General features: G+C 45.5%; 2 protein-coding genes across 4 annotated transcripts in view; one reads left to right on the top strand and one right to left on the bottom strand.

Annotated features, from left to right (window-relative positions):
* CAPN3 (calpain 3) overlaps positions 1-13263 on the top strand; it is a 45513-nt gene extending 32250 nt beyond the window's left edge. The window contains exons 9-24 of one of the 2 annotated variants that reach the window (XM_054565539.1): positions 205-282; positions 1083-1243; positions 2442-2611; positions 2940-2951; positions 3613-3821; positions 4573-4609; positions 6394-6411; positions 9315-9428; positions 10321-10398; positions 10781-10838; positions 10936-11000; positions 11459-11527; positions 11614-11692; positions 11886-12002; positions 12276-12334; positions 12647-13263. In XM_054565539.1, the coding sequence (XP_054421514.1) occupies positions 205-282; positions 1083-1243; positions 2442-2611; positions 2940-2951; positions 3613-3821; positions 4573-4609; positions 6394-6411; positions 9315-9428; positions 10321-10398; positions 10781-10838; positions 10936-11000; positions 11459-11527; positions 11614-11692; positions 11886-12002; positions 12276-12334; positions 12647-12673 (1351 nt within the window). In that variant the 3' untranslated portion in view covers positions 12674-13263. The remainder of the gene's footprint in view (positions 1-204; positions 283-1082; positions 1244-2441; positions 2612-2939; positions 2952-3612; positions 3822-4572; positions 4610-6393; positions 6412-9314; positions 9429-10320; positions 10399-10780; positions 10839-10935; positions 11001-11458; positions 11528-11613; positions 11693-11885; positions 12003-12275; positions 12335-12646) is intronic. The other variant, XM_054565540.1, reaches the window with a different exon arrangement.
* A 380-nt stretch (positions 13264-13643) lies between these two features.
* The window catches only part of ZNF106 (zinc finger protein 106), a 60586-nt gene continuing 47303 nt past the window's right edge, over positions 13644-26926 (bottom strand). Inside the window, exons 15-22 of one of the 2 annotated variants that reach the window (XM_054565537.1) lie at positions 25819-25935; positions 23322-23513; positions 22789-22851; positions 21634-21753; positions 21023-21094; positions 19935-20006; positions 17984-18130; positions 13644-17674 (exon numbers count right to left, since the gene is read on the bottom strand). In XM_054565537.1, coding sequence (XP_054421512.1) covers positions 17618-17674; positions 17984-18130; positions 19935-20006; positions 21023-21094; positions 21634-21753; positions 22789-22851; positions 23322-23513; positions 25819-25935 — 840 coding nt within the window. In that variant the 3' untranslated portion in view covers positions 13644-17617. The remainder of the gene's footprint in view (positions 17675-17983; positions 18131-19934; positions 20007-21022; positions 21095-21633; positions 21754-22788; positions 22852-23321; positions 23514-25818; positions 25936-26926) is intronic. The other variant, XM_054565538.1, reaches the window with a different exon arrangement.

Here is a 26926-nt window from a genome sequence, read left to right as displayed (position 1 = left end):
ATCCTGAGGCTGGTGGAAAGCCATGATTGGGGTTTACAGTGAGGGGGGTCAGATCAGATTTGGGTGTTGATGGCTCACGCTGGCTGTAATTTGGAGATGGATAGGTCACTCTTTGAACTTCTTTGTATTTCTCTGATCCTTCCTATCCCAACCTAGGTCAGGCCTTCCTTTCTTCCTTCTATAATTCCTCCATTTCCCCTCCAGATGGAAGGACTGGGGCTTTGTGGACAAAGATGAGAAGGCCCGTCTGCAGAACCAGGTCACTGAGGATGGAGAGTTCTGGTGAGTTCAAGACTGAGGAGGACCCCAAAGGGTGAGGAGTGGGGCAGGAGCTGAAATCTCAAACCTCCATTCCCGGAGGGAGGCCGTCAGATTCCAGCCCTTGGGAGATCTGGGCCCTGTTCCTTTTCTCCAGCTGGAGGCCCAGCAAGGATGAGGTGCTCAAAGTAGCTTCTCAGGTCACAGTGATGACCAAGCCGGGGACCAGCCAGCATCACGTGGCTCCCGCCGCCCCTGTGCCCTCCACTGCGCATGCTGCTCCAGACACTTGCTCCCCAGCCTTCGCAGAGTGGTCTCCTGGGCCAAGGAAGCTCCACTTACTCTGCTCACCCAGTGCCACCCTCACCTTCACACAGATCATTTCTACTCAGCCTGCAAGTCTCATCTTAAAAGGGGACTTTCTTCAGGACCCTTTGTCTTCCCTAGGACTGGAATTATTTATTTGTCATACCCATCACCCTTGAAACTGTTTGCTTAGTTGTCTTTCCCCAACTCTCTCTCATAATTAGCATGGTGCCTGGGCCCCAGGGCAGGGCACACAGTAACTCTTTGGAGAACTAACTGCATTGCTGCTGGGCTCTCCCATCAAGGACACATGAATTTGAGTCATTATTGCAAGAGATGACTCAAACTTGGAGTGGATACACCAAAATTGACAGTGTCTACCCTAAAAAAGGGAGGACAGAGTCCTTTCTGGGACTGTGACCAAGTTCCACTGGACTATTTTATGGGACTATGTTAGCCCCAGAGATTTACTTTTCCCAGCCTTCCATATGTGTGTCTCTCTTCTTCCAACATCTCAGGATGTCGTATGATGATTTCATCTACCATTTCACAAAGCTGGAGATCTGCAACCTCACAGCCGATGCCCTGGAGTCTGACAAGCTTCAGACCTGGACGGTGTCCGTGAACGAGGGCCGCTGGGTGAGGGGCTGCTCTGCTGGTGGCTGCCGCAACTTCCCAGGTGGGAGAAGCTCGGCGTGGGGGCGGGGTCAGAGCAGAACAAGTTCCAGGTGGAATAACGTTGACTAGCATTTGCCGTGTTTCTCTACTAAGTCCCAGACATACGTTATTTTTACAACCTCCCTGTTTCACTGAGAAGGGAGCCGCCATACTGAGGAGTTTGCAATGGGGAGTTGGTAACAACTTTTAAACAGGACATTGTGTCAGAATAATACTGTGTTTGTAATGCTAAGAATGGGGCTGGAGGATGGAGTTAGCAGTTACTGCAAGAGTTCAAGCCAGAAGTTGTGAACTCCCGGGCCAAGTCAGGAGCAGTGGAGGTGGAGGGAAGAGGGCTTAGGGGAGAAGGTATTGGGTAACATGGAGAAGGAAGAATGAAGAATGACTTCAAGATTCACAGTTTGAGGGTCTGGTGGATGGTGTCAATGTTGCAATGTGAGGAACATGAGAAAACACCAGTGTGTCATTTGTTTTTGGTGGGAGTTGATTGTGGGCTTGTAGGGAAGAAAGTTTAGTTTGAGACATGGAAAGTTTGAGACACCTGTGGAATATCCAGGTGAAGATGTATAAAATAGCTGAATGCATAGATTTGAATGGTACTTGGGACTCAATATGTATTTGTGGAAGAAAGGAAGGAAGGAAGGAAGGAAGGAAGGAAGGAAGGAAGGAAGGAAGGGAGGAAGGAAGGAAGGAAGGGAGGAGGGAAAGGGAAGGGAAGGGAAGGGAGGCAAGGGAAAGGAAGGGAAGAAAGGAGGGAGGGGGAAAAGGAGAAAAAAGGAGATAGGAAGGAAAGGAGGGAGGCAGTCAAAAGAGAGATGGAGACTGGGATCTACCTATAGCTCAGACATCATCTGCGTGTAGGCAGTGGGGTAAGAGAACGGGTCTAGGACCTAATCCCGGTAATCAACAATATTAAAGGGACAGGTAAGGAAAGCAAAGCCATCAGCAAAGACTGAGAATGACAATTCAGAGAGGAAGGAGGGAGCACAAAGCCAATCAGGGCAGCTCCATCTGTATAAAGTATAGGCTACCTGCCAGCTACCCCCCACATTAGACCAATGCCTGAATCACTCCTTCCATATTTATTGAGTACCTAAATGTGGGAGGCAAAGATAAATAGGTTCCTTCTGTCTTATTTCCCTTCCTGCCCTTTCTCCAAGAGGCAGATCTGATGTACCTTTTCTTTCTGGGGTGCACAGACACTTTCTGGACCAACCCGCAGTACCGTCTGAAGCTCCTGGAGGAGGACGATGACCCCGAGGACTCAGAGGTGGTCTGCAGCTTCCTGGTGGCCCTGATGCAGAAGAACCGGCGGAAGGACCGGAAGCTGGGAGCCAACCTCTTTACCATCGGCTTCGCCATTTACGAGGTATGACCAGCTTCAGCCCAAGAAACACACACCTCCTCAGGGAGGAGGCCTTCCGAGGGAGGAACTCCAGCTTCCCTGACACTCAGTGACCCCCAGAACTCCTGGTATCAGGCTCACCATGTGAGAACACCTTAGGTATCTGTAAGGAGTATCCACTCCTTAAAAAACCATGGTGTGGCAAGTACGGTGGGGCCGGGGCTGCCAGCAGGGTACGTGGGGAGCCAGACTTCTAAGTATTCACCCTGTTCCCTTCCTACAAGCTTTTTGTCTCCATTCAGATCTGAGATCCATAGAATCTGAGTGTCTTCTCTTTCTGTTTCTCCTCAAGGTTCCCAAAGAGGTATGGAAGTGGCAGCAGCCAGCAGCTGTGTGCAGCATTGCCTGGGGCTCCTGTATCTGTCTGTGGCACATCGGGAAACTTCCTGGTGGGGTTCGTGGGCAGGACTATGCTGGGACAGGGCCTTGTTCACGTCCTGAACTCCAGAGCAGGCACAGGACGTCCTGACTGCCACACCCCCTTCCCTCCGGAGACTCACACACACGCTTGCTCACACTCATACACATTCATGCTCATACAATTACACACTCACACATAGTCACACAGACACATTCTGAGGGGCACTGGGGCATGGGCCTCTTTGGGATGGAGGAAGTGCCTCCCTCTGACCCTAGCTAAGGGCCCTCCTGCCTCCTTGGGGCCCTTGCCCGGCCTGGAGGTGATCGGAGTTGGCTGGCAGCCATTCCGGTAAGTAATCCTGAGTGTGGGAATGATAGACTTGGCCTTCACTTCTGAATCACAATAGAAAAGGAAGAGGAAACGGGGTAGGGAGCTCCAGGGGCTTTGGGCTATTTGAGGCCTTGGGAAAGGGAAGTAGGTAGGTCATGACTGTGAACTGGGTGGCTGGGAGCTGGGAAGGGAACCCTGGGTCTGTGGGGACTGTGAGAAGGACAGGGTGTCCCTCCCGAGGAGCTCAGGCCCCTGGGGCTCTTCTCTCCTTCAGATGCATGGGAACAAGCAGCACCTGCAGAAGGACTTCTTCCTGTACAACGCATCTAAGGCCAGGAGTAAAACCTACATCAACATACGGGAGGTGTCCGAGCGCTTCCGCCTGCCTCCCAGCGAGTACGTCATCGTGCCCTCCACCTATGAGCCCCACCAGGAGGGAGAGTTCATCCTTCGGGTCTTCTCTGAAAAGAGGAACCTCTCTGAGTGAGTCCCAGCCCTGCTTTCCCCACCTGCCCCTAAGTGCCTGCATGGCCCTTTCCAGAGACTGGTGGCACGAGGCAGCTGGACGGTCTCGGCCAGGAGTCCTGGGATATGTTGACTAAGCGGCGCCTCTTCCTCCGCCCCTGAGCCGTTGGCCGCATCTTCCCTATTCATTCATTCAGTAAGTCAGTCAGTCAGTCATCCCACAGATATTTATTGAGGCTCGAGCAGTGAATTATACAGAAAGAAACCCCTCCCCTCGTGGAGATTAACATCCTAGCATGAGTCAACAATATATAGGAAAAGATGTACATATAGTATGTTGGATTTAGATGAGTGATAAGGAGGAAAAATAAAGTAGGGACGAGGTATAGGAGGTATTGGGGGGTGACTGAACTTTAGGTAGGGTGGCCAAGCAAGCCAACAAGGCCACATCCTGCCTGATTGGCCAGCACAGATGAGTTCCTAGGCCCGGCCACTCTGACCTTGTCCCTGAAAGAAGCGCAAGGTCTGTGAGTAAGTGGCTGGGTCATGCGTCTGGGGCGCTCTGGGCAAAGCCAACGAGAACCCTGTGCCTACACTTGGATGCTGGGAATGGTGCCTACGTGGGACTGGTCCTTGTTGGTTCCTAGGCTGCTCCTGAGTTCAGTCCTGACTTAGCTCTGAGAGGTCATGTGACCTGAGCAAATTCTCTCTGTGCTTCCTGTTTGCTCCCGATGACACTGAGCCCCCTTCATGTTTGTGTTCCTCACAGGGAAGCTGAAAATACAATCTCCGTGGATCGGCCAGTGGTGAGTGGTTTAGCTCTTAAGTGGGAGGAGGGCTGGGGTGAGCTAGGTGGTGGAGGGGAGAGTGGGCATTGGCAGAGGGAGATGGAAGTCTGAGCGTGTAGAGCGATCACTCCATGTTACGGCAACTTCTGTTTGGCATGGCCTGAAGTAATGGGTGGGCCTTACAGTTTTGGAGGTATTTAGTCAGTCCAGGGCCTGGGAAGTACAGAAGAGAGTCCTAGAGGGCAGAAGCAGTTTGAACCATTAGAGGTAGGGATCAAGGCTACAGGAAGGGATGATAAGAGCAGCAGCAAACACTGGATTATGAGGCATAAGCTCACACAGAGAGAAGAGGACACCAGCTTGGCAGTCAGCATCAAAATCGCGGTCCCACACCTCCGGGGCTGGGTGGCCTGGGTGAGCTACATAAACCTCCTGATTCCATTTCCTGCTCTTTAACAATGAAGACAGCATGTGCCTTGCAAGGCTTTTGTGAGGTTTAAATCAATGAGATCATGGATGTGAAGTGTCGGACATACATGGGCACTCAAATAGTGGTTGTTATTTATGCTTTTATACCTCACAAGGTGCTTCTCACATGTGCTATCTCACCTGATCCTTGCAAGATTTCTGAGCTGACATGAGGTTATTACCCTTGGTTTTAAAGGAAGTAAGTGGAGGCAAAGTGAGGTTAAAGGGCTCCCTTGAGTTCTCAGAGTCCTTAAGTTTGCTAAGTAAGGCTTGAGGCCAGAGTCTTTGAACACAAACTCAGACCCTCTCCCCAACCGCCATGCTGAGAGCTGTCCCCAGAGGATTGAGGCCCAGAGTCAGCACAGAGTTGGTGTCTGTTGGGGTCTCTTTATGTTGAGGAGTCTTGGGCCTTTGGGTCCTGGTTAGTAAACAGTCCCTTGTGCTCTGTGGGTGCATCCTGGGCCAACGAGAGGATGGCAAATGCCCCACTGAACTGTCTTCTGGGTAGTGACAGTCATGGTTCTAATCCTGACCCTGTACCAGCGCCAGATCTCCAAGTGCCTTCTAAGTGATCGCAGGCACCATTTTTAGTATGAAGTGCACTTGGCGCTATTCTTACCTTCTGGACGTCGGTCATCAGTGTACAGTGTTCACCAGGAGCTGCAAACCCAAAAGCTTATGGGAGCTGGCATGTCACCTTACTGAGTAGAGCAAGCAGGTGCAGGGATTTTGGTGTCCCTGCAATGGCCTGCAGTCCTCAGCTGACACTTGGCCTCTGTGTCGGAGGCGCCTGTGTCAGCTGGGGGCTGCAGACAGCAGCCGTTCTGCCGGGTTGGGGCCACAGGGGGCCGCCCGTGTAGGCAGGACTCCTGGTCTCATTTTACAAAAGAAATCCCCAAACCTAATTTCCATTAAGTTTCTTTATGTTATTTGCTAAAAAACAAAAACAAACAAACAAATAAACAAAAAACCCCAAACTCTGTACATCAAACAGAATTCATTTTGGGGCCAGTTTGGGTTAGCTACTTTTTCAGTGTTTTAGAAACTAACTTCATTAAAAAATACAGAACAGGTAGAAGCTCCCTTCCCTTAGCTGTGTCTGATAACAGAGTGAACTCTAAAAATGAAGCCACAGCAGCTGCCAGTCTTGGGGCCTGGAGAATTCCCTTCTCCCTTCACCCTCCAGGCTGCTCTGGCTCCCTGCGACCTGGCTCTCTAGACCCCAGAACCCACCTAAAGCCGAGAACCAGATGACAGGGAAGTCAAAGGCAGTGGATTTTCTGGAAAAGTGCTTTTCATTTAATCTGCATTCACTGTTTCCTTTCCTTGTGCAGAAAAAGAAAAAACCCAAGGTGGGTGTGACAGGGTGAGTGGGTAGACAGCACAGAGGTTTGTGCATGTGTGTGTGAGCGCATGCGCTCCAGACTTGCCTCTTCCCCCGCTGCCCCTACCCCCTTCCCCATTGCAGCTGTGGGTGCAGAACAATGAGAGCCAACACTTACTGCATGAAGACGATGTACCAGGCACTCTCTAGGTGCTTTCTGTGGATAAACTCAATCCTCTCAGCAACCTCTGAGATTGGTACTGTCCTTATCCCCACTTTCAAAGGAAGAAAATGTACAGACAGATGGACTAACTTACTCAAAGCCACAGAGCCGATAAGTGGCAGAGCCCATCCTTGGACCCGGTGCAGAGTCTGTGCTCTGAACCACCACTGACTGCCGCACTGCCTGCCTCTCACATGAGGGAGAGAGCATGGCCAACCAGTGAAACTAGGCCTGATGTGTGTGAGTGGGCGGGGGTGGGGGGCGCTGCAAAAACCAAAAGGAGCAGCCCATCTTTCTCAGAAGTGGGGTTTGGCTCTGCTAAGCAGGGCTGGATTCTTTGGGGGAATGGCAACAGGGTCTCTTCACCAGGGCATAGAGTGGGATAGCTGTGTGACGGTTTCCATGCAGAGTGAGGGTCTTGGGTGCCAGCTGCCTGCTCTGTAAACAGGACAGCTCCTCCCGCCTCCTCTCTTCCCTGTCTGCTCCTGACTCCTCCTTTTTTTCCTCAGCCTTCTGGGGAAGGGGTGGGAGAGGCTATCTAGAGGGACTAAGTCACAGTTTGCAAAGGCGAAGCCTGTTACAAACCCCCTTCTAGACAATGACCTCTCCCTCTGATCCTAGGTCACCTCTAAGTCCTGGGTCCCAATGGCAAAGGGCAAAGGGAGAGAGACCTCCTCCCTCACAGCCCCAGGGGGGCTGCTCAACTTGACTAGCTCAGGCGGCGGGGCGGGGGGAAGAATGAGCTACCCGGGCAGCTTTCCCTCCTGGGGTCTTGGGGAGTCATCCGATACACCAGGGCCTCAGACAGCCCCTCCTGGCTGTCTGGGTTACATTCACCCTGCTGTAAGGACACCATTGCTAAAGGTGACCATGTGTGCCAAGAACATCTCAAGGACCTCAGATAAAGCTTTCTCTGTGACCAGAGACCCTGTGTCCTGTGTACTTTGGGAACTTAAGATCACAGTTGTTTAGCAGCTCAAACTCCCCCTGCTCCATCCTTGCTCCATTTACCCTATGACTTCCCCCAGTCTCCAGGGCAGTAATGCTTCCAATGGTGGTTATTCCTTATAGAATTTTGGTTTGACCGCCCAGAGCACCACCCAGAAATGACTGACCTTGGACATCCTTGAGTCCATGGGGCAGTAGCCACAGGTGATCAGACAGTGTTGAATGTTAGTGTTTATGACAGCATCTAGAAGGATACATCGGACAGGTCCTCCAAGTGCTAGTGCTGGTGCTGGTGCAGACCACAGCTGGCATCCATCATGCACCTGCCATGCATTAGGCATCGTGCTGGGCTAAAATATGGTTTTCAACCACAACAGTATCTACAAGGTAGGTGCTGTCATTATTCCTCCTTTATAAGTGAGGATAAAGATTCAGAGAAGTGAAGCAACTTGCCCAAAGACACACAAATAATGAGTGTGGAAAACTGGAACCGGAAACCATATCTGTCTGCTCCAAAACTGATTTTTTCTTGCCCTGACCTCTCTCGTGCAGGCCCGTTACACTCCGCAGCCTGTGCTGTGCAGGTCCACACTTGGGCCTGGAAATAGGTGCAGGCATGGGCTCATATCCCCCCTCGGACTGTGACCCCATTGCTCTGGGATCCCATGAGCTTCAGCTGCTTGAGCAAGACCTTTTGCTTGGAAGGCAGGGCAAGCCAGGATTTCAGGAGCCAGCTAGGGGCCCAAGCTGGGGGACCCGTTTCCACAGGTTTGTTCGTTCTTGCTGTCCTAGACCAACAGCGCGGAAAGGTGGATGGGGACTCAGAGACCAGATTCCTCTTCTGCTCTGAGGGACTTCGGGTGCCCCATTGCACTCTGCACTGATGCCACGGGCCCCTCCAGCCTAGCCCTCCTCTCTGCTTTCCCTGCAGGGCGCACAGCGCCACCAGGCCTGATGTAGCGTGGCAGCCGCTTTCCGCGTTTCCGTGTCCTCTTCTTTTGCATGAGCATGTTTTGAAAACATCCCTGATATTTGTGTAGCCTCTAAAGTATTTTTGCAGTGCATTTTCACGTTTGGTATCTCATGTGACCCCTGCAAGAACCCTATGAGGAGCACAAGGCAGGATTTATTATCCACACTAATGGATGAGTAAACTGAAGCCAGAGAGGGTATTTCTCGCGCGTGATGGCAGGGCTGGGATTGCAGCCCCGTGTCCTGACTTCTCACCCATGGCCCATACCACTAATCAGAGTCCTGTTTTTGATTTGTCCTTTGCAGAGTCCTAGAGGGTCCTTGGAGATGCCTCAGTAACTGCCATGGCGATGTAGGGCCACGGAGAGAATAGAGCTCTGCCCCCTTCGTCAAGCGGAAAAGTTCTATTTTTAATGACTTTACATACACTAGGCTTCTGGGGAAATTAAATTTGAAGAGTTTCCATTTTTAAAAAAAAGTCTACAAATTACTTGAAAACCACTGCACTGGATCATGTTCCTTTTAGCATTCTTAGCATTTTCACATGTGTTCACTAGCTTTCTTAACCCTCATAACTCTATCATGAGGAGATAAGTAACTGAGGTCCAGAGAGACTTTCCCCACAGCAGGTTAGTGGCAGAATGGAGCTTGGACTAAGATTCAAGAGCTCCTGACTGCTCTTTCCCTCTTCATTGGACCAGCTGCTTGGGGGGGGTTGCCTCCAAGTGCCCGTGCAGCCTGTAATTCTTGCTTCTTTCCTCCCCCTCCTGCTTCCCTCCTCTCTCCAGCCCATCATCTTCGTTTCGGACAGAGCAAACAGCAACAAGGAACTGAGTGTGGACCAGGAATCAGAAGAGGGCAAAGACAAAACAAGCCCTGATAAACAAGAGAAATCCCCACAGGTTTCTGAGCATGTGGCATGAATGGGGTGGTCAGCACACCCTGGGGTCTTCTACGCACTTAGGGTGCCCAGGTTGGAAGGGTCGCAGGGGTGGAGTATCCCTTTAACATCTAGAGGTTTGGGTTTATCTCACTGACCTTTCATCAAGTTCTCCTAAAATTTGGGATGCTGCTTGAGTGAACATCTTGGGGGTTGGTGGCCCCACCAAGGCAGTCCCAGGCCTGGGAAGGACAGGCTGAGCCCCCCAGGGTGGACAACGAGGGGAGGGGCAGGCAGAGCCTGAGCCAGAGCACCTCCTGTTTCCTGGTGTCCTCAAGCTCCTGACAATCGGGGAGAAGGAACAGGAGCACAGAAGAGGCTGACATTAGAAATGGAGCCCTCCAGAGCTCCAGGCAGGGTGTCAGACTGGAGTGGGCAGAGGTGGTCATATAACGATGAGTGGAGGTGGGGCTAAGGGACAAAAGTCCACAGACAAATGCAGGGCCACCACCTCTATCCCAGAATGCCCATACAATGGAGTGGGGCAAGGAGTCCTCTGAGGACTTGGCCTTGATGACAGAGGCAGCTGGGGGTGCCACAATGGCCTGGCCTGCTTGGTCCTGGTGGGGCTCATTTGGTTGGGACAGTCAGGCTCACAGCAGGAGAGGGCCCTAGCGGTGGGGATGGGGGAAAGCGGACCGTGGGGCTGTCTACACGTCTGTGTGGCTAATGCCGCTCCTCTGCCTGGAGGGTCTGGGCTGGGGAGGTGTGGAGTGAGAGGCCGCGGGCGCCTGGATGGTTCTCACTCCAGCTCACCAGGGCACTCTGGCTCCTTCAGCCTAGAAGGGACTTTCCTCACGGGTCAGCCCATGTCCCTGATCCCTGTGAACCAGTTTTCCTTTGTGTCTCCACAGCCACGGCCTGGCAACACTGACCAGGAAAGTGAAGAACAGCAACACTTCCGGAATATTTTCAGGCAAATTGCGGGTGATGTGAGTACTTCCAACCCCAACTCCCATACACTCCTTCCCTTTTTAACTGCTCAAGTGACCAGTTATTTCATTCTTGCTCAGAAGAGTTCATTTTGGCTTTTGGTGGGAACCAGGGATGTCTGTATGTAGCACAGAAACCCACAAGTCTTGACTTTTAGATGAACGTCCCACCGGGTGGCTCAGAGGCCTCCTTGCTCTGAGATGCCCCCCCGCAGCATGGGTGGCTGAGGGTGCAATGCCTGTCTTCCACAGAAAGCCCCAGCTTCCCTCTGACAGTATAGCGCTGGTAGGGACTTTGCAAACACAGACAACAGGGATTCATTTTGCAAAGCCTCCGCTCCACCAGCTGCTGTACTCTTGAACCATGATTCTCCCTCCTCAGGACATGGAGATCTGTGCTGATGAGCTCAAGAATATCCTTAACACAGTTGTGAACAAGCGTGAGTGGCTCACATTGTATATGCAGGATTGGGGTGCGTGTGTGTGTATGTGCACACACCAGTTAATGTAGTTCCTCACTCTTCTTTAACTTCCCAGATAAGGACCTGAAGACCCAAGGGTTCACGCTGGAGTCCTGCCGTAGCATGATTGCTCTCATGGACGTATCCTTACTGCCACCCTTCCCAACCCTCTGTCAGGGGGCCAGGGCAACAATGAGGGGTGCCCAGTCAGGCACAGGGGCCCAAATTCACGGCCAAGGAAAGACCTAAGGAGGTCCTGAGTCAGGACCTCCTCCTCGCTGCTGGTCTGAAAGTGGCTATTGGAGGAGGTACGAGTTGGGAAGGCCATTGGGTTGTAACCAGCCCCTGGCCCTTGCTCTTTCCTGCTCAAGCAAAAGTGTTTCTTGGGACACCACTCCGAACCATAGACACTAACTTTGGGGAGGTATGGAGGGGAAGGTTAAATACCAGGACAGGGCATTAGATACCGGACAGTGGGTAGGATATCCTGGGCAGAGCCTTCCTACGGGGCTGCCTTCCCTGCAGACGCCCCTAGAAACCCCCTCCCGATCCAGGGGGATTTTGCTACATGTACCCTGTAGCCCTGACCTCCCCTCCAGACAGATGGCTCTGGGAGACTGAACCTGCAAGAGTTCCATCACCTCTGGAAGAAGATCAAAGCCTGGCAGGTGGGGAGAGAACAAAGCATGGGAGAGAAGGAGGTTGACTCAGGGGCGTAGTGCATAACCGCTGTCCTCAAACTTTCTATTGCCAGAAAATTTTCAAACACTACGACACCGACCAATCTGGCACCATCAACAGCTATGAAATGCGAAATGCAGTCAATGATGCAGGTGGGGCAGAAAAGCGGGTCGCTGGGCTGTGGACTGGAGCTGGTGGAGGCAGGAAGGGGAGGAGAGGACTAACGGCCACTGGGCGCTTCTGGAGAAAGGGCTTCTCATCTGCCTTTCCCAAAAGGCAGGGGAAACAGCAGGCAGGCCTAAGGATCGTGGCTCTACTTCCTCCTCTCAAGTGCTCTCTCCACAGGGTTCCACCTCAACAGCCAGCTCTACGATATCATCACCATGCGGTATGCAGACAAATACATGAACATAGACTTCGACAGTTTCATCTGCTGCTTCGTCAGGCTGGAGGGCATGTTCAGTAAGTGGGGGGCTACGCTGCCGTGCTCTCATGCCCTTCCTGCCCCTCTCCCGCAGTGAGAGCTGTGGCAGTTGGAATCTCAGCCTGATCACCTGCCAATCTACTCTCCGGGCCGACAAAGGCAAAAAGCCCTTTTCAGGCTCAGAATGGGTTGGCAGAGGGAAGGCTATTGGCGATGCTCTGCCTGGCAGAACATGGTCCTCTTAAGAAAAATTACAGTAGTGGAGGGGGGCGAGTCTGTGGCCTCCAGTCTGTATTCATTCTCCCACACAGGAGCCTTTAATGCATTTGACAAGGATGGTGACGGTATCATCAAACTCAACGTTCTAGAGGTAAAGCCTGCAAGCAGCAGTATACTCCCCCGGACCTTAAAATTCAGGGAGTCAATGAGGCAGACTAGACCAACTGTGTTGTCTTCACTTCCAAATGGTGGAGGAGGGATGGGACAGGAGAGGAACACAAAGGGGAGCACAGTAAAAAATGTGTACTCCAAAGGGTCCTCAGTTCCTAAGAGGACTTTATGCTGGAAAACACGTACCGTCCCAGGCATGCTGGGCCTGTGCCTTCCTCATTGCCCTGTAAGATCCCGAGGGCCTGTCTCCTGCTTCTTGTTTGCAGTCTGATCTTGGCATTTCCTCTTTCAGTGGCTGCAGCTCACCATGTATGCCTGAACCAAGCTGGCCTCAGCCAAGGCCTTGCAGGATCACCTAGGATTTCAACTTCACCCACCCAAGCTAGAGCCACTTAGCTCAGAGGGCGCGGTAGCTGCACCCCCAACAGGCCTCCAGTCGCCTCATCGGTCTTGTTCCTCCTCTACTGCACTCCCCACTGAGCCTCTGGGCATCTGTCCATCTTTCATGCCCAAACTGACCCTTTCATTAAGGATCTTTGTCCCTTTGCACATGCTGGCAAGTGTCTGTCTGCCTCAGCTAGCTGTAGCCCAACTGAGAGATTTGCTTGGAACCTGAGCAGCCTCAGCTCTGAAGCAAAGGCCCTCCTTAGCGTGCCCGAGGCTGTTCACAGAAGCCTTTGCCAGTGGCGCTCAGTACTTCCTAAGCTAGCACCCTCTATCACCTTCCTGTCCTCCCACCCATGTGACAGTAATCAAACTAGCACTTGGGTCTGACTGTTTCAGGATGGGCCCGTTATGGGGTAAACTAGCTCAATAAAAGTGAGCTGGATACTTTGGGTTGTCTGACTGAGAAGTTTGGCTGCATTTTTTGAAAAAAGCTGATTTAAATAAAGGCATGCGTATGGCGGGTACTACTGTGTTCTGTTTCCTCACATTTGGGTATCAGCCACTGCAGTGCTCCGTAGTGTCCATTCTCACACGCAGCTGTCACATACAGAGAGCCCTAGTTTCCGAATACACCAATGGACAACACGCACATACACAAACAAACTTCGAATCCCACTTTACTCATGCCTGTCGCTATTTCTTGACCATAGAAATCACTCAGATACTGTCCAAGATATATGAGGAAAGGGAGGGTAATAGCTGTTGGTATATGGAACAAGAATAAGTGGGTCACCTATAACTGGAGGGTCACTTACCTAAGTGTAATGGAGCAAGAATGTAGTTTTTAATCCTAGCTCCTCCATTAACTAATTGACCTCTGCATATGACCTTGAACAAATCCTTAAGAGTACCTGTTTGCCAAACTTATCTGGCTCTCATGTGTGTCTTATTTATAATCGCTTGTGTTTTTCACCCATTTTCTTTAGTCTCTATACCAACATGGAAAAGAAAAGGTTGGCTAGGAATGTGCAGATAAGGTAACAAAAGTAAACAATTAGTAAAAGTACTTTATTTTCCTCTTGTATTTGCTTTATACCTTGCTTTACAAAGTTATGAAGTTCACAGGTTTATACCAAAATGTAAGAAGGCTAAGCTATTTGCTTATAAACAATTTTGCAGTCAAATGTCATCTGATTTCATTCTTCTAATCCATATTCAATATAAAAAATTCAAATACCAGGGGTGTTGGAGCAGCTCTAGGGCATGTATTTCTCTTAAGCAGGAGATCTTCAATAGCCTTTCCTCCTTGACTTCCCTCCTCCCCAATCCAGTTGGGCTACCACCTTGAATTCATAGCCAGTCTGGGAAATTTTAGTGGCTATGTGACCCAGCAGGGCCACATCCTTGAGAGTTGGAGGTGAGGTTAGAGGTTACTGTCTGATAAGTAGTAGGTTCGGTTTACATCTGAATTTCATATCCGCCTGCATACGGAACTCGGTATAGCCGAAATCACCTCCACCACAGCTTCTATCCTAGTCATTAGACAGCCTTTTTTTGCAACCCTGAGGGTCCTGATGATTTGGGGCAGGGATATAGTCACTAATTTATCAATGTGGCAGGCATGGCCTTTCTGGCAGTTCTAAAAACTCTCCTTCAGGTTACAGAAACAAAATTGATAAGCCAGAGTATATTAATTGCAGTTATTTGAAAAAACCAGAGGGAACGTGCAATTCAAATCTCACTTCACAATATACTTTGATCTCCCCTCCAATGAATTCTCTTCCATAAAACATACCATACCATTGCATTAAGTGTTGTACACCTACTCCCACCAAATCATCCACATACCTAGTCACTAAAATTGTCCACTGTATAATCTACCCCTCAAAAACAATCAAAGAAACAAAAACATTTGTTAGGCAAATAATTACTTAAACAGCAATGATACTGCCTGTAACTCGTAAGCAAGTCAAACACTCAACTGCTAACTCTTGAGACAGAAAAAAAATTCTCCCCACAAAAGCAGGAGGGTACTAGCAATGATGTTCTCTTAAATTCAAGTAACATGAGGTCAAAATAAGTCTTTGTTCTTAGAGTTTTGTTTGCATGTTTAACTGCTGTATAACTGAGTAGAGGTGTATGCCAAAATACCTTTTGAACCTGATTAAAACTTTAGGATAAAACTTGAAGTGACTGATAGTATATCAGAACATTTGGCCATTAAGACACTACCATATGCATACAAAAGGATTTACACTATTGTTTCCTTGGCTTCAGTCCGTTAGAAATAGGCACATGTAATTAAAAATAACATTATAGAAAATGGCCTCCAACTCCTTATAATAAATGAGTCAGGTTTTGTCAGGTCATGTAACAGTTTCCTTTCTTAAAGTACTAGATATGTGAGTTAATGCAAATCCCTGAGCCATAGCTCTTCTCTGAGTGGGGGACAGAGGACTAGAATCAGTCAAGACATTGTAGAAGACTTAAAAATAGCTAAAATTCTGCATAACTTTCAAGACACTTAAAAGAAATAACACATAACCATACATAAGCAGCCAAGATGCTCAGGGTGCATTTATTGCTAAACAGAGGGCTCGAGCATTGCATTTATGATAACACACTGACCTGATGCTAAACAAGTCATACACATCCTTGAAACAAACACATTACTGCCACTGCTTCAAAGAAAGTTTTTGCAAAATGAGGAAAAGTATTACAAGTATAGGTGCCCCTGTGCATACACACATATAAGGAACATTCATACACATGAAGGCAGGCAGACTGTGCACAATTCTACCAAAGTGAAACCCAAATCAGTTCTTACTGATTTTACCTGCAAATCGATTGCCCAACACCTGCCCCACAAAGGCTCCACCACTCTCCTCGTTTCAGACACGTCCTCAGGCAGGACAGGACACCTATGCAACAGCGCATGTAAGGCTTTCCTAGCACATTGCCCGGCCAACTTGTAAATGCTGCTTCACTGCAGCCCAGAGAAACATGCCAGGTTTGGCAGTAAATCCAAATATACTTTCCTGGGAAATCACCATTCCCAAACCCACAGAACAGCCCAGCTTCTCTGGTCACCTGTACAGGAAATGGGGGTAAGAGGTGGAAAAGACTTCTTAATCTCACAGAGAACCAGCACAAAGTCTTTATGCAACAGGATCCTCTCTGCTCTCTTGTGTATGTAAATCTCAATAATGTAATCAACAAAAGTTTTCCCATTCACAAAGACAGAAGTAAAGAGCTTGTGGAGCCATTCATTATCTAGTAGTAGCTCCCATATTAGTTCTCAATGTTTTGGATCCAGTAAGAACCACTAGAGCCTTCCCTGGAAAAAAGAACACATACTTTGTCTTGCAAACAACTTCAGAGGGCTCGCGTACCCTCTCGAAACCTATCCGTGACTTCCCAGTGATGTTCCCCTGTCCTAGAGCCAAGGGAAGAAGACATGAGAATAGATGTGTGTGCATAACAGGAGTGGAGAGAAACCTGGATGCTCTGCAATTCTAGAAAACAGCAGGTGCCACATCCCAAAGCTTGGTTAGGTGGCACTGGGCTCTCCTCCCTTCTTATCTCTGAAGAATCTTTCAGAGTTCTGTGAATCCAGAAACAAAAGAATGGAAATCAACAGTTCCATAGCTTCTCTTAAGAGTCCAGGGAAAACCCCAAAACAAAGCAGTCTCACTAAGGCTTTGTTAGTGTGACTGCTCTCATGGGACAGGTAGAGTCTCTATCTTCACCAGATTCCACTCTTCTTTCCCAGCTAGTGGAGGGGTGAAGGCAAGACAAAGGTTTTAGAAATCAGTCTCAAAGAAGCCTATTTGAGGCCCTAAAAACTGAATTCAGGCGCTTTATCCGAACTCTCCCATCTTGGGGGCTGCAGGTGAGTGGAAAGCATCCTGTAAGCCCCGGGAAGTTCCTGTCGGCTGTCATCAGTGCGAGCACAGCTAGAGAATGGGAGAGACGGGGGCTGGTGAGGGAGCAAACTGAAAGGTTTCACACCCACAGTCGCCTTGGAGAGCCAGTCACTGGGAAGGGAGTTAAGGCTACACCTCCAGCTCCATCCCCACAGCCATGAGTACCAGGTCAGGTCTAACCGCAAGATTTCACGGTGGACATTGGGTGTGCATGCTGCCTCAAGCCAAGCACTCTAGCAAAACCTGCACAGGAGGTTCACTAGGTAGTGCTGTCTGGAGGGACTTGTCATTATGTGATTTGCTGTCTGAGCTCCTAAAATACAGTCAGTAGAGCAGTCACGCTAGTTGCTAAAAATCTCCTGTCTCCCTTTAGCATGTAAAGCCGTCTCTGTCCACCTACAAAGCAAGACAATATCGAAACATATTCAACATAATTGTTAAGAAGGGAATTATTTGCTTCCAATTTAGATACCCCATTATTACAACTGGAAAAATTAAAACTGATCCTAAAAATCTAGCATTTGAACAAACTGGTACCTACTTAACAGCCTGACTATAGGTTTAAACCATCATAAGAACATAAACTAAAAATCGCAAATTGAAATCAATAAAAATATGATTAGGGTCAAATTAGGTCACCAATTAAGATGTGCATCTTTAATAAACATCCGGAGAACACTAGTAGCATTAACTACTATATGCCATGCTGTTCCAGAGGACTATAGTTCCTTAAAATCTGTTTAAATTTGACAAACCTCCAGCAAGAGCTTAAAGTGTAATCTATCATCCCATAGAGCTGCCCAGACTTATGCTAGTGTAAGCCTGGCTGGTAATCACTTCCTGCTTCCTGCTTCCTGCTCCCCGGGGGGAAGGGAACAGAGTGACCTGTGTGAGGGGACAATGTGAAATCAGTTCAACTAATGACTTCCCAACGTGGGAGGCAAAAAACTTCACGAATCAACTTTGCTGTCATTCTCAGCATGTCGTTCAATGTGTCCTGCAGCATCCTAGGAACAAAGGGAAAAGGACCGATGAGAGAGAAGTTGGTAGAAGGACAAGAGAAAGTCAAAGACAAGGAGAGGTCCATGGATACATTCTACAATCCATCCACAAAAGGTGGTTAAGACCCAGCACTCTTCATTTGAAATCTCATTAAGCTAATCCCCCAAATCTCTGAGTAATAACAAAAAGAAAAACCGCCTAGACTCTCCCTATTTATTGTAATTCTGAAGATTCTAACTAGGCAAAAAAGGTTTCCAAACCCGGCTCCCAAAGGTCAAATGAATTCAGGTCAACCTCAAGTCCCACTGATGTACCTGTTTGGATCCTTTCCTAGCAGTGAAAAAAGCATCACAGTTCTTCCATCGACATTTCAGAGTTTGAAAGTTTGGGTTTGTATGGTCAGTCAGCAAATGTTGTTTTAAATGATCTACAACACCAAATATCAGAGAGCAACCATGCCACTGGAAAGAAACAGAATGAAAAAGTTAAAAAGGGTACCGGAAACATGCAACTGGAATATTCCTACTTGAATACCGTAAGTTTGGTGGAAACAAAAGGTCCTTTATTATTTTATTTATTCTTGCTAGCAATACAAAGCCAGAGGCAATCAAATTAATTATGAATATGATGAAGAACCTTGAAAAGACTGGGAAGTCTTTTGACACTGTGGTATTTTAAGAAGGCAAAGCACTAAGATAGCCAGCCACTGCATCATTAGACAAAAGAAAAATAAAATATTTACAAATTACCAAAAAATTCAGTTTAAATGTACTTATTCCTTATCTTGCCATCATAAAATAAGTTTCTTTGTCCATTTATTTTAGAAGACAATGAGATCACAGATTACAGGAATCTGTAATACTTAAAGGGCTATTTTTAACAATTCTAAGAACTACTGACTTGTAAACTTAAAAATGAAAGTGCCTGGCCCTGGAACTTTTGCCAGGCTGGAGAGTCATCCTGTACACCAAAAAGGCTGTGGGTTCGATCCCCGGTCTGGCACGTTCGAGAGGCAACCAATCAATGTTTCTCTCTCACATCAGTAAGTCTCTCTCCCTCCCCTGCACCCACCTTCCTTCCCCTCTCTCTAAAATCAATAAGCATATCCTTGGGTGAGGATTAAAAACAAAAAAGTACCCGATTAAAAAAATCTGTGTAAGTGTCTGTTGTAGAAAACTGTGTTTGCCATGGAAATCAGACTTTACACATAGTCTATTACTTGAACCACAGTCTTGTGATCATCTACTTTTTTTTTTTTAAATATAGTTTTACTTCTAAATGTGACTCTATTTCACTTGCTAGTGAGAAAGCATAAAGACTCTTTGTCTTGGCCTTTTCCCTACAGGCTTGCTTGTAATAAATCTTATGATTCTAATTTAACATATTCATTTATAAAATGTAATGCAAATTTGAGCATTTCCTCTGCCTCTACTACCCCATCTCTCTAATTTTATAACGACACTATTTCCCCATTTCTCTAGATAAATTAACACTTCATTTGTGTACTCTGCATCCTGTTGCACTAGAACTTGCTTTTCTCCAGTAAGAAGACTAAAAAGCAAAAAGTAATGTGTAAAAAGCTGAAAGGTAAGTCAGCGGTGGACAAGCCTAATATCAAATTTTAAAATGGAAAATTCATTCCATCAATCCGGAATGAGGTTTGGGGGAAAAAAATTCAGTGTCATTAATGTTTCTTTGGTTACAAATATTAGAACTGATAAAATAAATGAAAGCTTGTAAGGAATAAGCGAAAGGTTTAAGGGTTAATCACCAGCACCCATCTCAAAACAAAAACTATGAAATTTAGCCTTGAAAGCTGAGGTTTAAAACTTCAAGAATACAAATTTTTATTTGTCCATTCCCCCAAAACCAATGAGAACACAAACCAAAATATTAACATGTGTAATCCGTAAGGAATGAGTGTAGTATGGGCAGGTCATGAAAATAAACACTCCTACTTTTTATTTCATATACTTATGCACTACTGATATTTTTGTAAGCATGTACTGATTTTATGAGAAACTAAAAACCACCAGGGAGATAAGCTGAGTAGAGAATATTTAAATATACCTCATATCCAATCTTAAAACAGAGTTTTCATTAAAGAAATTTAGAGAAGTATTTTATGTATGGTTTTTAAAAATAAGCTTCCTTGTCCTACAGAAGACATAAAGTGGATGCTCAAATAGAAAAATGTTACAGTGATGACAATGAAGGTCTATAAATTAGCCTAGAGTTAAGCAACTCTGAAGTTTCACTCCTTACCCAACAGCGGTAATTCTGCATCAGATTTAGCCTCACAGCCTGAATACTGCCATCATAACAGCCCGTATAAATCTGGAGAGAAAGAGGTGTATCACATCAGACCAAAAACATACACCAAAAAAACTATGAAACATGCTCAAAATAAGAGTCCAAAACTATTTGTAGCAACTTAAGAAAACACAAAACTAAACCCTAACCAATCCCATAGTACTACAATGGCAAAGTATCCAGGGGTGTCTAACCTGCAGCCCACCAGCCGCAAGCAGCCCAGGATGGCTATGAAGGCTGCCCAACACAAAATTGTAAATTGACTTAAAACATTATGAGATTATTTTGTTTTCAGTAGTGTTTGTGCATTTAATGTGTGGCCCAAGACAGCTCTTCTTCTTTCAATGTGGCCCAGAGATGCCAAAAGGTTGGACACCCCTGTTAGATCTACTCTAGACACTTTGAAGCTGTGCTCCTTCAAGAGCCACTCTTGGGACCCCGGCTGACAGCAGCAAAGGCAGGGCTCAGAGGCGCACACCTACACTTTAACTGGCGTGGCTCTGGCATCCACTGGGCATTACATATTAGGTATCTGTATTTCATTGGAACACAGGGTTCGACTGCTCAGAGCCTGAAAAACATCCATTCTGGTTCAACCTTGTAATTTAAAAATAAAACAAATCGAGGATTAGTGGGTTTAAGTGAGTGAGCTTCTACTTTTAGGTCTGCTATGACTATGCCACACTGGCCGAACCTCCTGACTCTATTCCAATGTGCTGTTCAGATCATACTTGTCTCTGGAAAAGGCATCATTCATTTTTTAAAAAAATTTTAAATTTATCTTCTACTTAATGGTGGTGGTATCAGATTTTTATTATAATTATTTTAGCTATTAACAGAAAATTAAATATTCAACAATATTACTGGGTTATATGCTGATAATATTATGCCAAGAGATAGAAAGGCAATCAAAAACGAGGCACATCAGAAACTGACGTTATTTTTGGAAGTGACTAGTAGTAACATTATTATTATCAGTTTGTAGAATTTTTAGTAAATACATTCAGAGGCAAATATGTGATGTGAAAAACCATACTCACCATACTTTTATGGATGGTCATACACACAATCATGTCTTTGTGTCCTCCATAAACTTGCAATCGATCATGGGACTTAGGTGGAGGAAGAAAACAAAGGCAGTTAAGGTTATTTACACCTTATGTTTAATAAACATAGTCCCTGAATGCTTTTGGCAGGTTTAAAACTTCCTGAGGCACTAAGCTCAAAGCATCAGTAGCATTTTAACAGAAATATAATCTAATGGCAATCTTTCTAGTAAGTCCTCCTTCTCAAGGAAGGAGCTAGCAATTGGAAATAATACAACCAATTTCTGTGTAGTTTCAAAGTCTCCAATCTGAAACTGCATATAAGGAGAACTGGATGGGTTTTATAGACTGCAGCTGCTGTCCCGTTTAAATTTTGTGCAGAAACCATTTAAATTTTGACACCTGTGAACCTGACCATGTACCCCAGAGCAGTGTTTCTGAAAATACAGTCCATGAATCAGCTGCTTCATAATTATCTAGAGTGCTTGAGAAGAATGCAAATTCCTGGGTCCCAACACTACCATACTCCCTTAAAAAGTCAATATCAAACCCACACAAACAACCTCCCCAAATCATTCAAGCAAAGTACTGGCTCTAAATTCTACCTGTAATTCGTAAACACGAACAAATTTATCCAGGCAAGCCGTCACCATCACTTTTCCTAGGATATTCACCACAGTCACTGCATGGTTGTGACCTTTATAGATCCGCACAAGCTCACCAGTCTGCGTCAGAAGGGAGATATACAGTTACCGCACTTTGGAGATATTTTCCTACTTTGAGATTTATGATTCTATAATTCTAAAAGTAGTAATTCTGAAGCTACTTGTACACACATGTAGCTGTACTAGTTTTAACAGGTGAAGTACTCCCACAAACATTTGTTACCTACACAAAATATATGCAATGTATCCTGATGGAGATAATGTAGCGTCACAGAATGAGAAGAGTCACAGCTCTATCTGTATGTATTTTATAGCTCTTGAAGTACAGTTGACCTTTGAACAATGAATGCAGGGGTTAGGAGTGTTGACCACGTACAGTTGAAAAGCAATCTATAACTCTTGACTCCCCCAAAACTTAAGTTGTCCCTCAGTATCCGTGGAAGAATGGTTCTAGGATGGCACCCCCATCCCCTGCAGATACCAAAATCCTAGGATGCTCAAGTCCCTTATATAAAATGCCATGAGCAATGCATACAGTTGGCCTTCTGCATCCACGGATTCACAATTACAGATCAAAAACAGTACAGGTATTTACTGAAAAAAATTCATGTATATATAGAGCCAAACAGTACAAACCTGTGTTGTTCAGGGCCAACTATATTTTCACTTTTGTCATTTCATTGGCTCTGGATAAGCCCCTGAGGGCTTAGATTACCCCCAGGTTTACAGACCAGGAACTGGGCATCAGAGTTGCCTCTATGACGTGAGTAGAATCTTTCGGCTGTTCTCATTTGTTCTATTTTAAACTATGTATCATATCCACTTTCTTAGTGCCTCAGATGCTCAATTTATCTCAAGTTGAAATGTGGCATTAGAACTAAACCTTACATAAACTTTGAGTCTGTGCTCTAGTAAAAACTTTGACAAAGTCAGAATTTCTAGGGTTCTCAATATTGTCTAAGAGCTTATGCATACAAAATATTATTAAGTCTCTCACTAGAAAAGGGGTTTAATTTAAATGGTAAGAGATCTGATGAATCCTTCCAGCTTTAACCACCATTCTGTTAAAAATGTCTTCACACGAACAGAGCTTACATGAATGTTGTGGGCATGGACCGACTGATCACTGGAGCCACTGAACACGAGGTCATTCACCACCTTAAAGAAAAAAAATTCAGTGAGTTAGATTTGGTACAAGGCTCTGAGTTCCCTTTGTAACATGAAATGCAGATTGGGGAATTCTAATTTTGGATGAGCATAAAGTAGGTATAAAATAAATTTTTCAAATAAATTTTCTGAACTGAAACTTATGTCCTACCACCAGGCAATCTAATGAAATGACAGTGTATTACTGGGTTTGTTACCTCTTCAGAATGATTATGAAGTAGCCTAGAAGGGTATTAGAGTGTAACTACATTCTATAGTAAAATATACTTTTATTGTTTCCAAGTTAACAAACTAAAAAATAGTACATCCCTTGGTGACCCTGGCCTGAAGAAAAGGACTGTAACCTCCTTCCTCTTTTCAAGATGATGGTTCTAACTAAGGCATTAGACAACATGAAAAATGTCATTCGCACCACTGTATTTGTGCCAGAACCAGCTCCTGTTCGCTGGCACTATACTTGCCTTCATGCAGAGGATAGTTTTGCTGTGGCCCTCCAGACTTCTGAGGAGGAGTCCATTGCGTGCATCACGTACACTAATGGTGCAGTCATAAGATCCCACAACCAGCAGCTTGCGGGCACCTTCCTGGGCTGTGGCAAGACAGCTAACTGCCCGAGGGCAATGGCATTCAAAGATTTCGAGTCGTTTGTTGTTCTGAAAAAGTAAGTCACCACTGTATGAAGTAAAAGCAAATTAGCTGGTAAACCTCAAAATCAACTAACCCAAATCACTACCTTGATATAAACTCTAAATTCTATTACCTGTATTTAAATACCCACTCCCCTATCTTTAACTTCCCAACCTCTGCCATTCCCATGCCAACTCTCTTTGTGTTCATGATGCCCTCCGCCCCTATTCCAGTGGGGGCAAACTCTTACCTTATGAACTCATTTCTAACTTCAACCCACACTATCCTGATCACAATTAGAACTTGGTTCTCTTTTTATGCCCTTTCTCACTTAAGGTATTGACTATGAATGAGCAACCTTTTTTCCCCATACTCTGATACATTTTTCATGCCATAGCCTCAAGAACTCTTTCACTATTTTTTTTTGACATCCAAAATGTATGCAATCTATTTGTCAGGGTATTTCCAAAATTCTCCACGAGAACTATTTTCTTAGACAATTTTAATGAGAGCCCCTCATTCTCCACCTTTCTGTTATTCTGATGTCCTTCTGACTTCTGGTTCTATGTCATCTTTCATGGCATCTTCTAGTGGAGTACATAAGCCTCTGTATCAGTCAGAGGGGCACGGTCACTCCCTAAATTCCCAAACATTCCTTTATCTCAGATTTTAGATTTGCTTCCCTCATCCCCACACCAACCTTGTTCAGAAAGGCCCCCAATTCCCTCTAGGTGCATGCATGGGCTAAAACTCCCCAAAACTAAATAAGCACAAAGTAGCAGCTGGGTGCCTACAGAGCTAAGTGTCAATTTCAGCCATCAGGAGGTGCTAAGGGGACAGACTGATGGAGTTCGGCCCACTGGGAGACAGACCCTGATAAACTGTTCTGTTTCCTTGTTGAGACCCCGGAAGCACAGCAGTCTAGTACACACCAATCAGAAAAGGCCTGGCCCTACCAAGGCTTCAAAATGCCTATCTCTGCAAAGAGTCTCAACTCTCTGTCTTCAGGTCCATTTTCTTGGGGTTTTTCAACCATTTAAAGACTGTTTTATTTTCTTGTTATCATCTTGCCCCTAAAGATTTGCTCCTCACTTCTATCCATCTTTGATAACATTAAGTTCACAAAAGAGAAGGAAATCAGGTAATTATAAAATTTTATTCATTAAAATAGCAGTATTTTAAATTTATTCTTTCTTCTTTATTTCTATTGCCCTACCCAAATCTAATCTAGGCTGTTAACACTTCATATCTGGAAAGCAAAAACCTTTGCTAATTGCCCTTCTGTGATCTGTTCCTATCAAGTGAACCAAAAAACTTGGCACCTGAGTATATGTGTGAGCTTCTTAAAGACAGAAACCATGGTGTATGTTACTGCCTCTCATGTGTAAGTGTAATAGTTAAGCTCTCATGGTGTAAGTGTAATAGTTAAGCTAGCATGTAGGTATTGACTAAACATATGAATGATACTCTAATTGGGTATAACATAGTAAACGTGCTAACATGTCTCTAACATACTGTTAAGAGATGACCTGATGACCTTGAGCTATAGTCCTACAACATATTAGTAATCCATTCCACCTCTGAGATTCCATCTCCTATCTATTCTCTTCTCTTCAGCCTTAATCTAACCTTTCATGTTAGCTTCCATTAGAAAGCCCCCTAAATCATCTCTCTGCCTCTTCTATTACCAATGTTTTCCAATCTCATCTACTCCAGAGTGACTCTTTCTAAAATACAAATTGGATCATGTCTCTCAAAGCACATAAGGCTGTCAAGAACTAGTCCCTACATTTCCTGAGCCTCATCCTGGGGCCTTGCACACTAACACATGCTCGATGAAGGTTTGCTCAACAAGTGACTTTCTCTGCGCTAGGAAAGAATGGAGGTCACATGGGCATGATGGCAAAACTTTAACTCAGTTCATTTTAGAATAGGTTACCCTCATGAAACCCTACATCAGTTCCAAACCACATGAATGTTGTATTAAAAGGAATTTAGGCTCATTTTTCATGGTGTCATTCCTAAAAATGAGACAGACTAGTTTAACCTGTGACTCATTATTTGGCACCAAATTGTCAGGCTTGGCTTAATTTAGTAGAGGTATATTTTGCTCTTAGTACACTTGGGTCTATACAGATAGAATGGAGGATCCTGTTTCACTTACACCCGAACATAACAGTTTTTGGGTATGAGTTAAGTCTGCTGCTTCTCACATAAGAAAATAGGAAAATGCCTGTCTTCCACTTCTTCCCGACAATCTTCCACTTCTTTCCCCACATACTCACCATTTTCAAGGGGCATGGGAATTCAGCCTTCTCTCCTGTCACTAACCTTTATGTTGAAGGTGACCACAGTGCCATTTGCTAGTCCTGCATAGAGGACTCGCCATCTACTGTGAAGGCAAAGGACCCGGTCTTCCAGTTGTAACTGCTCCACACATTCTCGCGTCTGATAAAAGTACACAACATCTAATCAGCAGAGGTTAACAGCAAGTAAAATGTGCAACCAATCCTTTTGAAGGAAGAGTATGAAATGATTTCATGAAGAAGAAAAAGTAGCATCATCTATTTTATAGAAGACAATCTTAGATTTTTTTTCTCCTTTGAAATTTGTGGCCAAAGACTCAAATGTTGTAGGTAATATAAAAAACAAATATAAATTCTGATAATGTTACCTATATTTCTAATTTGGAATTAGAAATCCTTCAAAGGGCACTATGGATTGGGTATTAACCTCTTAAGTAGCCAAAGACAAAGTTAAAGTTACATTTGACATCTAAAAGGAAAAGAAAAATTGTATTTGTATATACAATTGCATTAATCAAGTATGTGCTTTCCTACAATTGACTCTCTACTTTAACAGTTCCTAAATGTCTCCTTCAAACCAGTGTCAGATTAGCCAATCCATTAACTCCCAAGCTTTTAAAATACACAGAACCCCAAGCTTCACCTCCAATCCCTAGATTCTAACTCAGTAGGTTCTGGAATATGTATTTTTTTAAATTTCCACAGTAATTCTAATGTATATCCAATTTAAACAGGCACTGTTTAATTTGACCTTCAAGAAATGATTTTCAACTGGGTTATATTAACAAATTTAGTTACCTAGAATCTAGAATAGGACCAGTAACATAGTAAGTGCTCAAGATTTGTTGTTAAATGACACCAAGCAACTAAATGCCCAAGTGTAGGTTTTAAAACAGGTTTGGATGGCGATGTTAAAATTAAGATGGTTACAAGTGGGTAGGATGTGACAAGCTGTGGGCAGAATGACAAAAGCTGTAGGTTGTCAAAGCCCTTGTTCTCTTCTCCCGACCTTCTTTCATGTCTAAAAGAATCAGTTTTTTAAATTTTTCAATTTCCCCCATAAAACCAGATATATACCACATATGAAATTATAAAATAAAAAGACAGTAAGTATGCCCAAATGTTAAGATTCA

This window comes from Pteronotus mesoamericanus, unplaced genomic scaffold (genome assembly GCF_021234165.1).
Source record: "Pteronotus mesoamericanus isolate MK-2021 breed Mesoamerican mustached bat unplaced genomic scaffold, CSHL_Meso_final contig_164, whole genome shotgun sequence".
NCBI lineage: Eukaryota > Metazoa > Chordata > Mammalia > Chiroptera > Mormoopidae > Pteronotus > Pteronotus mesoamericanus.
This window is presented reverse-complemented; position numbering and strand designations above follow the sequence as displayed.